This window comes from Musca domestica, unplaced genomic scaffold (assembly GCF_030504385.1).
Source record: "Musca domestica strain aabys unplaced genomic scaffold, Musca_domestica.polishedcontigs.V.1.1 16, whole genome shotgun sequence".
NCBI lineage: Eukaryota > Metazoa > Arthropoda > Insecta > Diptera > Muscidae > Musca > Musca domestica.
In genome coordinates, this window is record NW_026712219.1 from 11,472,989 (window position 1) to 11,485,644 (window position 12,656).

The 12,656-nt window shown below is 31.5% G+C and overlaps 2 protein-coding genes across 3 annotated transcripts in view; one reads left to right on the forward strand and one right to left on the reverse strand.

Annotated features, from left to right (window-relative positions):
• LOC101891534 (BMP-binding endothelial regulator protein) overlaps nt 1-12,656 on the reverse strand; it is a 242,739-nt gene that overhangs the window by 147,072 nt on the left and 83,011 nt on the right. The window contains exon 1 of one of the 2 annotated variants that reach the window (XM_059120082.1): nt 2,249-3,582. The exons of the other annotated variant lie outside the window; for it this stretch is intronic. The gene's annotated coding sequence lies outside the window, so the exon portion shown is untranslated. Of the gene's footprint in view, nt 1-2,248; nt 3,583-12,656 lie in introns of those variants that run through there. 2 annotated transcript variants of the gene reach the window in all.
• LOC131801399 (GATA zinc finger domain-containing protein 4-like) lies at nt 5,618-7,681 on the forward strand. The gene is made up of 2 exons (XM_059120085.1): nt 5,618-5,697; nt 6,304-7,681. Coding segments are annotated over exons 1-2 (1,350 nt in total). The 5' UTR covers nt 5,618-5,696; the 3' UTR covers nt 7,653-7,681.

The following is a 12,656-nucleotide window of genomic DNA, read 5'->3' on the forward strand; positions in this document are numbered from 1 at the left end:
AGCCTCTATGAAGTAGGTTCCGAAGCAATGGACCAATATTGTTCATTTCGTATCTCTCCTAAGTAAATATGATATAAATATTGCGACGTGCTAGGTTTGGAATATATCGCCTACTTCCGTCTCTTCCGTTGAAGTGTGCATTATATGCCAGATATATAGTCGACGGAAGTATTCCATTTTCATCCTTCATCTTCATATTGGTATGGGCAAAATTAAAAGAAAATCGAACATGTATCTCCAATTTAATACGAAATCATAAATTCCATATTCACCCCAGGTTTCTGGTTGAGAGAAATATTTGGTTGTAAAGAATCGCTGACCTGATTCAAAAGTTATGACAGAGAATAGTATTGCAAATTGTGACCCTTTGTGGATGAAGTACCAAAAGGTATTCACAGATATATATCATCTTCACAGCAGATCATGTGTTAGCAAACATGTTTGTATGTGTAAAATTTGAAGAAAGTTGGATGCTTATTTTTCCTTCTTTGAGCGTTTTGTTTTTCAAAAATGGTCCGATATCTACCATATTTGTAACAGATCTTGTGTTGATGGAAATATTGAGATGGGCCAAGTCTGAATGGAATCGGATGTTAATTTTGCGCTTTATGAGCTTCAAGGACATTCAAAATGTTGACCCTTTGCAGGAAAGGTACCAGAAGGAGTTCGCCGATATATCCCATCTTCACGGCAGATCTTTTGTTAATAGAAATAATGGAATGTGTGTAATTTGAAGAGAACCGGATGCTTATTTCGCATTTTATATTCGGTTGGAGGAGGTACCAGAAGGAGTGAACCGATATCGCCCATCTCCAAACTCGATCTGAATTTGATAATAAAATTACGATGTACCAAATTTGGACCAGGATACCCCCTTCGATAGTTATCGGTGCATCAGTCAGACAGACAGACGAATGGATGGACGGACATCGCTAGATCGTCTTCAAATGTCCTGAAACGGATTTGGCCCAAAGAGACCTAGAGTCTAAGTCTTACCGCAACATTGATGCAAGAATTTTCCTGATATACATATGGAAATAGAGATTTCTTTTCTTTGGTGTCGTGGAACGATATAGCCCATCTTCGTACTTGAGCTGCCTGGAGATAAAAGACTGATCTGTGCAAAATTTTGAGCTTCCTATCTTTATTCATTTTGTCTCTAGCGTGATTACAACAGACGGACGGACAGGGCTAAATCGTCTTAGAATTTTGGGCCTAAAATTATTATTTTGATGAGTTACAAGCGGAACTCATCAAATACCCTCCACTTGTATGGTGGAGGGTATAAAAACGTACGAAAAATGGGGTTTTAAAAACTACAAATTTTTGCTCAAACATTAAAAGGATTCGGAATTTCTAGACCAATCCCAATGGATATTTTTGTTGAATATTTGCGGGGCTCATGGCTATTTTAAAATTTGACCCGCTGTGGGAGAGGTCTCCACACCAGATCTTTTGGTAATAAAAATATTTAGATGTGTGAAATTTATATCACAATTTATCAGAGTTATAATTATTTGTAATTTTGACCCTTTGTGGGGGGGTTACTTGATGGAGTGGGTGGATATTGTCCATTTTCGCACCTGACCTATCACTGGCAAAAACATTGGGGTGTCTAAATTTTGCATAAAATTGAAAGATCCTTTCTCTTTCTATTAGGTAAATTATTTTCTTTGAAAATGTTGTACTTTTGTGGGGGGAGGTACTAGAAGGAGTGGACCGATTTTGCCCATCTCCGAGCTCAATCTAAGTGTGAGAGTAGTATTACAATGTACCTCGTGCGCACTAACCCGTCAGAGAGACGGATAGAAACCTCTAGGTCGACTCTAAATGACCTGAAACGAATTTGGTACAAAGAGACCTAGGGTCTAAAACCGTGATTTCGATGAGCCACGTTTTGGCCGTATGAAATGAGACATATCTTCTGTAGCCATATGGCTGAGGGTATAAAAACTGGACATCCAATTTAGGATGCCTCTTCTTTCACTTTCTCTTCCACTCTCATAATTAGTATTTTTCCAATAGTTATTTTAAATTACAGATATATTCTCCAAGAAATAAAGATCGGAATAATTTCTCCTTGCGCTTGGCAGTAAAAATATGTTATCTATAAAATTCATATAAAATAGAATCTAACTGCATAGAGGACGATTCGAAGAGAAGAAATAATTTTTGTTTTATGTTTATTCATTTAATATTTTTCTGGAATTACTATGAATTTCCCCAAAAAATATATATTCTTACTCACATTTTATGTTTCCACGAAATAATATTTTAATTTTCATGGATTATTTTTAATTATTTTTTGGATACATATAAGTATCTTCTTATCACAATTTTTACGAAGCATGCTGCGTTTACAATTCTTAAAAAAAAAAACGAAAAACGATTACAATCGTTGGTTGGATGATTCATTGAACTTGAATTTCTTTTGTTGTTAATTATTTGTTTTTTTTTAATTTCACAACATTTGTTATTTTTATTTTTTTGTGATTTTGATTTCGAATAAAAACACAATTTTTGGGATTTGTATTTACTTTATTTTTATTATTTTTTTTTTTTTTTTGTGGTGTTTTGTTAAAGCGACGGCATTTTGTTGTCGCTTCGCATTGCAGCTATTCTTCAAATACTGTTTGGCGGCGAGATTATTGATTGATCCGTTAACAATGATGAATTTTTTTCGGGTGTCATTTTCTCGAGAGATTTGTTACTTTGTGTGTGTTTTTGTTGCTTTTTGGTGAAATGATAAGAATTTATTTTGATACTTTTTCGAAACATCAAAAAAATGATGGTGGATAGGGATTTTCAGAGAGAACAAATGATTTATTTCAATTTGTTTGGAATGTAGCTGCTGTTGATACACTTGTTAATTTCAGGTCATTTAATTGTCACTTTGGTAAGGTGTTAATATCATTAATTTAATTTTATTTTTTTCACATCTCAATTTTGGTGTTTTATTTTTAGATATTTTTCTAATTTTTTTTATTTTTTTTTAATTTAAAAAACTGATGAGGTTTGAAACCTTAACCATATTATCTATGTGGAGCTAATTTTTTGTTACATTTGTTGTATGTTTATAACAAAGGGAATTTCCTTTAAATTTTATATCTTTTTTGATTTCAAAATCTTGCCATTATTTTGGAAATTCCTCTATCCATTTAAATAAATTCCCAAATAACCAGATATTTCTTAATATTTATCTTTTTGCAATTATTTTCAAAGGAATCTCCTTGGCGTTTTTTAACCGTTATTACTTTTTTTGTAAATTTCCGATATTGTTGTTTTTTTTTTTACAAAATAGCCACCGAGTATTCGTTCGTTACGTTAACGATGCGCGCTCCGTTGTGTTACGTTGTCGCCAATGTGTTTTGTATTGATTTCGTGTTTGGTAGCTGGCAGGGTTGGCTGTCTGGTCGGTTGGTTGGTTGCTTTGTTGGTTAGCTAGCTAGCTGGCTGGCTGGTTCGCTCGCTGGCACATTGTAGCAGTCGGCAGCAGCAACGACAACAACGTTTTGAATGGTAATCGTTTTTATTTTTCGTATTTCATCTCAGAGCTATTAAGCAGTGTTGTCAATTTTGTGAAGTTGAAAAAAACGCGCCAATTGATAAAGGATGTTCATTTATGAATCAGATACAATCAAGCAAGAAGTATTTGTTGCCAATTAATGGGTTGCCTCAAAATCAAGCAAGAGACAAACGAACTCATGGACTATTCAGGAAATAAGCATTAGTCTAGCCGTGTCATTCTGTCCGTCAGCCTTTCTGTCAGTGTCCACGATAACTCTCGAAGGAAGTATCCGATTTGGCCTAAAATTGGCGCATCTTAATATTTTTACCTAACTTAGATCGAGGTCAAAGATTGGCAATATCAGTTCACTTCTTCACTGCAACCTACACCCTCCCTCCCAAAATTCTAAATTTTGCGAAAAAAAGTCAAATCTCACCTCGCGAAGGAAGGTTACGAAAAGTACTTAAATGTACTAAAAATTTAATACTTTGTATTGGAAAAACGGAATGAGCTAGAATTCTTCTGCTGGAGTGCAGGATATATGTACCAAAAGGGTGTTTGGAAATCCATACTTAAAGGTTACGAAAAGTTCTAAAATGGTACTAAACTTCTTAAAATTGTACAATTTTGTATTATGTGCACGGATAGAGCTAAAAACTTGACAAAAAAAACTTGTATGAGAAACAAGAATGGAAAGTGATGCTTATATACGAGGGTGGTTTTGGAAATGTGTACAAGCTGTTCTAAATGGAACTAAATTTGAAATAATTTAGTTATGGATAAGCAAATGGAGCTGAAATTTCAGAATTTTGCTATTGCGATCCCTGTTGGTAGTAGGTTTGTGATAAAGTGCAGCTGGGGCTGGATTCCTAAAATTTCATATGCATTCTCTGTCGGTATCTCAAATAGAGATATGGAGGTGGTTTTGGAAATGTGTGCTAGAATTGTTCAAAAAGTACTTAATTAGGTATTGGGTTAAATTTGATATTGAGGTCTCTGTTGGTATCTAAATTTAGATACAAAGGTGGTTTGTGGTGGAAATGTGTAATACAATTTTTCGAAAAGTACAAAGTGGTACTAAATTGGATTTTTGGTGCAGGGATAACATTTGGAATCTAGAATTAAGATATGGAACGGTTTTGAGTGATTAATGTAGGATGTTAATATTTAGTGTATATCACGTTGTATCGCAATATTACAAATTTCAACACGGTATCTACCTGATATAATCAGTAATGCACTTCTATCAAATTTTTCTGGATATTCAAGCTATGGTTCGGAGATAACGTCGTAGATAACTTTCCAATAATAAATTGTTCTTCATATAGATATATATTAAAGCTATATCAAAATCTGAAGTGATCTTGACAAAATTTGGCAGTGACATTTCTGGTCTGAATGCGATATTTGCCATCACTGTCGTGGAGAACATATTATGAATCTGGGGACTTAAACCCCAAATCGGATGAAACAAGTATATGTGAGTTATAGCTAAATCTAAACCGATTTTCACCAACTTTGTAGTATTTGCGTCTAGGCTAAATTCGGTAGTATATGCAAAAATCTACTCCATTTAGGCTGTTATTAACCATTTAGTGCACAATAAACGTCAAAACGGGTTAAGATATTTGTGGTAGTTATATCCAAATCTGAAAATTCGCCCTGCACCACAGTGTGGCGTAGGTTTAAAAATATTAATATCTTAATAATGTTTTCAATATGTCCTTTGGAGGCTATAAAAACGCTAAATTTACAACACCGCTCTTAAACACCATTGGGGAAATGAATTTATGTGCAAGTGTGTATTTGTGTTTATTGCTTGCCCGCTCTCTCTCTCTCTCTCTCTGTCTGTCTCTCACTCACTTTTGAGAATCAATTTGTATTTGTGCACACTTTGTGTTGTTATGATCTCAAACATAATTTCCCAAAAACCAAAGCAGAAAAACAATCTTGTAGCATCTTCTTCGGCTCTTCTTCTGGTTTATGGATTTTTTGTGTTAAGAGCGCGCGAGTTACGTATAATCATACTACCCCTGATAAAATTGATAAGTTCTTGGAAACAATTAGCCAATAAAACGTGTACAATTATTGCACTGTAAGCATAAGTGAATTTGACATTCTTTAGTTTGACTTTATTTTATTTTTCCAGTTAAAACTGTCTGGAGCTGAGTATACAATTATTTACAAAAGTGTGTTAATCAAATTTCATTTAAAATAAACTTATGCTAACACTGCAATAATTAATTAACAAATAATACCTGTAGAATAAGTAAATTAAAAATGTAAAAGTTAGTCTTAGTTCCATCCTCTTAGTCGCAAGTCGACGAATAAATAAATAAAAGAAAAAAAAAAAAAAAAAAAAGAAAACAATTTTTTTTTTTTAATAAACATAATTAATCAGGTTATCTAATTGGCGCAGTCGGTAGGATCCTTTAGGAATTAAAAAGGATCCAGTGAAACGTACCTAAATTATAAATAATTAAATAAATTCTGCGAATCCTACGGGACCCTCCAGGATTATAAAATAAACAATAGTGCAGTGAATAATTCAAAAAATTAAACACCACTAAAATAAACAATAGTGCAGTGAATAATTCAAAAAATTAAACACCACTAAAATAAACAATAGTGCAGTGAATAATTCAAAAAAATTGAACACCACTAAAATAAACAATAGTGCAGTGAATAATTCAAAAAATTGAACACCACTAAAATAAACAATAGTGCAGTGAACATTTAAGTTAAGTGGACACCACTAGATAAAGGAAGTCAATCCTTTTTTTTTCTTTTAAAAGTGTATTCGCAAAGGCAAAAAGTCTTCGACAAACGAAGAAGAATGGAGGAACAAGCTCACATCGCATCCGTAAATGTGGCAGAAGAACTAGCCAGAAAGGATCAACAATTGGAACGGTTACGCCAAGCATATCTAGAATTGCAACAGCAAACACAAGAACTACAACAACAACAGCGTAACCCGGTGTTATATGATACACAATCAAATAATGCAAAAGACAACATTTTAAAAACGATAAATCATCTACCCATTTTCACCGGCACCGGAGAAGTAACGGTGAACAGCTTTTTTAGTAGCACTGAATACTTGCTGTCAACTATACAAGATGAAAATATTAAGAAGGAGGCCATAAGAACAATATTCTATAAAATAATCCAGGGACAAGCTAAAGACGTCATAATAAACATACCCACACCGGACAACTGGCAATTAATCAAAGAGACTTTAAAACTAAGGTATAGACCGAACGTGGAACCACACAATATATATAGGATGATAGCCAACTTAAAAGTAAATTCGGTAAGTGAATTAATAATAGAGTTGCAGAATCTAAAATATAAGGCAGATGAGTTAATAGTTTATTACCGAAATGACCACTATATTGACTTATCAAACGTGGACAGTCTTTTAGTAAATACAGTTAAGGAAATGACACAAGGTACACTGTTAGACAAAATTTACGAAGAAAGAAACATTAATGATATATTAAAAATATTAACAAGAAGGAGATTTGAAGACACATGCATTAGGCCAGAATATAGGAAGTTTAGGACTAAAGACGACGTAACATTTAGACAAAATCGGTCGCAAAATAGGAATAATTTTAATCCGCAGATTAACAGTAATAACCAGGGATATAATCAACGGAATTGGTTAGGACAAAATAATTTTAGGTCGGATATTAGACAAGAACGAAATAATAATGATAATAATAAAACCTATAATAATAATAATAACGATAACTATAATAGGAATAGAAACTTTAATCATTCAGGACAGTATAGAGTCCAACAAAATAACAGTTATAATAATAACTATAATAATAGGAATCAAAATGGAAATTTTAATCATTCAGGACAGTATAGAGTCCAACAAAGTAACTATAATAATATGTCGGGAAATTTCAGAAGGTTTCAGCAACAGGTAGGAAACCCTAGGCCAAATTTCAGCCAAAATCGCTTGAATCAACCTAGGCAAGACCAGCAGGAACCTATGGAAATAGACAATATAGAAGTAGATAATTATCGAGTAGTAGGAAACTCTGAACCAAATTTACATCAGGATAACGGACAAGACCAAAGACAAAATAATTTTTTTCGGAAACAACCTCCGATTGTTTACCTACCATAACCATTACGATTAATAAAAGGAAATATAAAGCTTTGATTGATACAGGCGCAAACTTAAGCCTGATTGACAGTAAGGTAAAAGATTTTGAACGAGTTTTACTAAAACAACCTATAGAATTTAGCACCATAACTAGGAAGGACATAATTAAATTTGAAGTTATAACTGACGCACCTATGGAATTTAACTTACCAAATTATACAAAAATTAAGTGGAAAATGCAAGAGTTAAAAGGAAGAAAGTACAATTTTATTATAGGAGTTGATTTACTAAACCATTTTAACACGATGATAAATTTAATAGACGGACACATAACATTTAATAACAAGATTACAAAATTTTTAATTAATCCATATAAGGATTTGGAAATATGTTCATTGGAAAAACTGGAAGTTGACTTGGACAGAATTCAGTTGAATCATTTAAATGCAGAGGAGCATTTAGAAGTTACGAGAATTTTAAGAAGATTCGACAAAATATTTTTTAAAGAAGGGGACCAATTGACAAGTACAATGACAATAAAACATGAAATAAGAACGACAACAAATGAACAGATAAATTCCAAATTATACAGATATCCGCCACAACATGAAGAAGAAGTACGACGACAGATCAGGGAAATGGAGGAACAGGGCATAATTAGGAAAAGTTGTTCAAGATATTCAAGCCCATTAATAGTAGTACCCAAGAAAATAGATAATTCTGGAGAGCGTAAATATAGATTAGTGGTAGATTATAGGAAGCTTAATGAAGTGACGATCGATGATAAATATCCACTACCGAACATAGATTCAATTTTAGATAAACTAGGACGAGCACAATATTTTACTACCTTGGATCTAGCCAAGGGATACCATCAAATTCTAATAAGAGAACAGGACAGAGAGAAAACAGCTTTTGTGACACCTCACGGATTATATGAATTCATAAGAATGCCGTTTGGGTTAAAAAATGCCCCAGCGACATTCCAACGATTAATGAATGAAACACTAAGAGATTTCATTAATAAAACATGTGTAGTTTATCTGGACGATATACTTATTTTTAGTACTTCTCTTAAGGAACACGTTAAAGCCATAACGGACATTTTCACGGTATTGGAACGGGCAAATTTAAAAATACAAATCGACAAATGTAATTTCATGAAAAGAGAGACAGAATTTTTGGGGCATATTCTGACAAAGGAAGGACTAAAACCAAACCCCAATAAAATTAAGGTTATTCAAGAATTAGATTTACCTAAAACAGAAAAACAAATCAAAAGTTTCCTGGGGTTAACGGGATATTATAGAAAATTTGTGAGAGATTATGCTAAAGTCGCACAGCCAATAACAAAATACTTAAAGAAAGGTGTAAAAATAAATTTAAGGGACCCTACATACATAGAAGCTTTTGAAAAATTAAAATCTTTAATTAGCTCTCATCCAATTTTAAGATACCCAAATTATGAAAGACAATTTACATTAACTACAGATGCGTCGAATTACGCAATCGGTGCTGTCCTGTCACAGGAGGGACATCCAATTTGTTTTGCATCAAGAACGCTTAACAATCACGAAAGAAATTATTCGGCAACGGACAAAGAATTTCTAGCAATATTATGGAGCGTTAATTATTTGAGACCATACCTCTATGGTCGAAAATTTAAAATACTTACGGATCACCAACCCATCAGATTTTTACACACAAAATATAGAGGGAAAGACATGTCACCCAGGCACCAGCGATGGTTTTTGAAATTAGGAGAATACGATTTTAATATAGAATACATAAAAGGCAAGGAAAACAAGGTGGCAGATTTTCTAAGTAGAATTGAGAAAGATAATGAAGATGATACCATTTCAGATAAGGTACAAAATTCGGAGAATAATTCAGAATTGAGAATAATAAATAATATTGAGGATGATGATGATGTATCAATGATTACAATTCATTCAGCTGATGAAAATTTACAAGATCATTTCTTTATAAAAGAAGAAATAGTGAATAAGTACAGGACACAGATTATACTTACAAATGATAAAGTTCAGGAAATAAAACATTTACATAATAAAAGGATAATTTTCATAGCGGAAAGTGATTTTCACGAAATGGGGGAAATATTTAGAAAGTATATTACCAAAGGAAAAATAGGTATATTTTCGGAAGTATCGGAGAGAAGCTATAATACTGTTCAGGAAAAACTAATAGAAATGTACTCTAATGAGAAACAAGTGGAATTTATTAAATGCACTATCAGGGCTCAAGATATAGAAACAGAAGTGGAGGCGGTGAAACAGATATCATTATATCATGTAAAAGAAAGTATGCACTCGGGCATACAGGAAACCTATAACCAAATAAAAAATAAAATTTATTACCCAAGATTAATGGAACTAATTCAATTAGTTATAAATCAATGTGAAGTTTGTCAGGAGATAAAATATGATAGAAATCCAATTAAATTGAAATTCTCATACACAGAAACACCGTCGACGAAAAACGAAATAATACATATTGACACATATGTGATTAAAAGATTTCATTTTTTGACAATAATTGATAAATTTTCTAAATTCGGTGCAGCGTATCCATTGAATGATAGAAATCATTTAACAATAATGGAGCAATTAGATGATCATTTTACAAAGGTAGGGAAGCCAAGGAAAATAATAGCCGATAATGAATTTAAAACCACTAGATTAAAGGAATTCTTAGACAATGAAAATATAGAATTGCATCTGACCAAACCTAATAGTCACACGGGAAACGCCGACATAGAACGATTTCACAACACAATTGCGGAAAAGTTTAGGATAATGTATAAAGCAAATAAGGAAATACCGGTGAAACAATTAATTCAGAGATCAATTAGAAATTACAACGAACGATATCACTCAACTATTAAATGTACTCCTAAAGAGGTTCAACAAGGAAAAATGGATGAAAATAAAGTTAGAAAGTATTTAGAGGACAGTAAAAGAAAAATAATAGATAAAATAAATAACTCTAGAGAAGATTATAAGGAAAATAGAAAAGAAGGGTTTATAAAAAATTATAAGGCCGTCCGACATAAGGAACAACCGAAATATAAAAAGACAAAACTGGAGCGAATACATCCGTGCAATATTAAAAGACCTTTGAAATTTGCAGATTTGGACAATACTGACGATACTAATATGGATACCACAGACTAGAGGGATAATTACTACAAAATTTCTGACAGAACAAAGAGGATATATGGACATTTGCATGGGAAATCAGAAAATTGTTAATGAATCGGACATAATTTTACATATAATCAATCTTCACGAAATTGAAACAATTTTAGATGACATAACAGATAACATTATTCTAATGAAAATCGAAAACAAAGAATTACTTGAGTTAGAACTATTAGATGCCAGAAATAAATTAATGACGTTGATACCCAAACAAAATAGAAAAAGACGTGGACTAATTAACGGTATAGGAAGTATGACCAAATGGTTATTTGGGACGATGGACGATGAAGACAGACGGAACATACAAGAACATCTTCTTAATATTAATGAAATTAAGGAAAATAATAATCAACAGATTGTAATTAATGATTATTTCAATATAACTTTAAGTCATTTAAAGATGGTAATTAAGAATGATAGAAAGAAAATAGAACAAGAATTAAACTCTATAAACAAATTTTTAGAGGAAGAAAATAATAAAAGTTTATACTTAGAACAATTGACTAATATACAATTAATTAAGAATAAGATAGAGCATTTGCAAGACAACGTAATTTCTGCAAAATACGGGATTGTACACCCAAGTATTTTAACAAGTAGAGAAATAAGAAAATATGAAATAGATTATAACAAACTTAAATATATTCAGTTTGGAACAACATTTCTTAACAACTCTTATCTTGTGTTTGGAATAAAAATACCTAAACAATTTATAACAGTAAAATTAAGATTTATTGTACCAATACCAGATAAGGAAAATAATGAAATAGAATCTAATATGGAAAGATTTTTTGAATTCCAAAATAAAACTTATAAATTTGAAGAGAATAAACATTTAAAAGATTTAAAGTTAAGTCATCATTGTTTAATAAAGAATAATTGTCAATTGATAAAAAATAAAGACTTTGAAATTATACAGTTAGATATAGACACAATTATAATTAAAAATGCAATAAACACGACTGTAAATCAAACTTGTAACTTTGAAAAAATTTTGTTAAATGGAAATTATTTAATTAATTTTAATAATTGTTCAGTTAGGATAAAAGATTATTATTTTTCAAATATTGCAGAAATTACAAAAGAAAGACAAATAATTGAAAATACAAACAAAACTCAAAATTTTAAACATAAGATATCGTTCGAACAAATTGAAAAAGAACATCAATACAATGTAAGAAATATCGGAAAATTAAAATACCACACTAAAATAACATATGTATGTAATATTTCTATAGTAATTGTAATAATTATTTTAATTTTCATAATCATAACAAAACATAAATATATAACTGTAAAATTAAATAAAAGAATTCAGGAGAATTCTAGTCTAAAGGGGGGAGTAGTTACGTATAATCATACTACCCCTGATAAAATTGATAAGTTCTTGGAAACAATTAGCCAATAAAACGTGTACAATTATTGCACTGTAAGCATAAGTGAATTTGACATTCTTTAGTTTGACTTTATTTTATTTTTCCAGTTAAAACTGTCTGGAGCTGAGTATACAATTATTTACAAAAGTGTGTTAATCAAATTTCATTTAAAATAAACTTATGCTAACACTGCAATAATTAATTAACAAATAATACCTGTAGAATAAGTAAATTAAAAATGTAAAAGTTAGTCTTAGTTCCATCCTCTTAGTCGCAAGTCGACGAATAAATAAATAAAAGAAAAAAAAAAAAAAAAAAAAGAAAACAATTTTTTTTTTTTAATAAACATAATTAATCAGGTTATCTAATTCGCGCGCCACTGTCTGTCGGTGTGCCTATCGTTTCTTGTTTGCTTTTTTTTCTTGTTT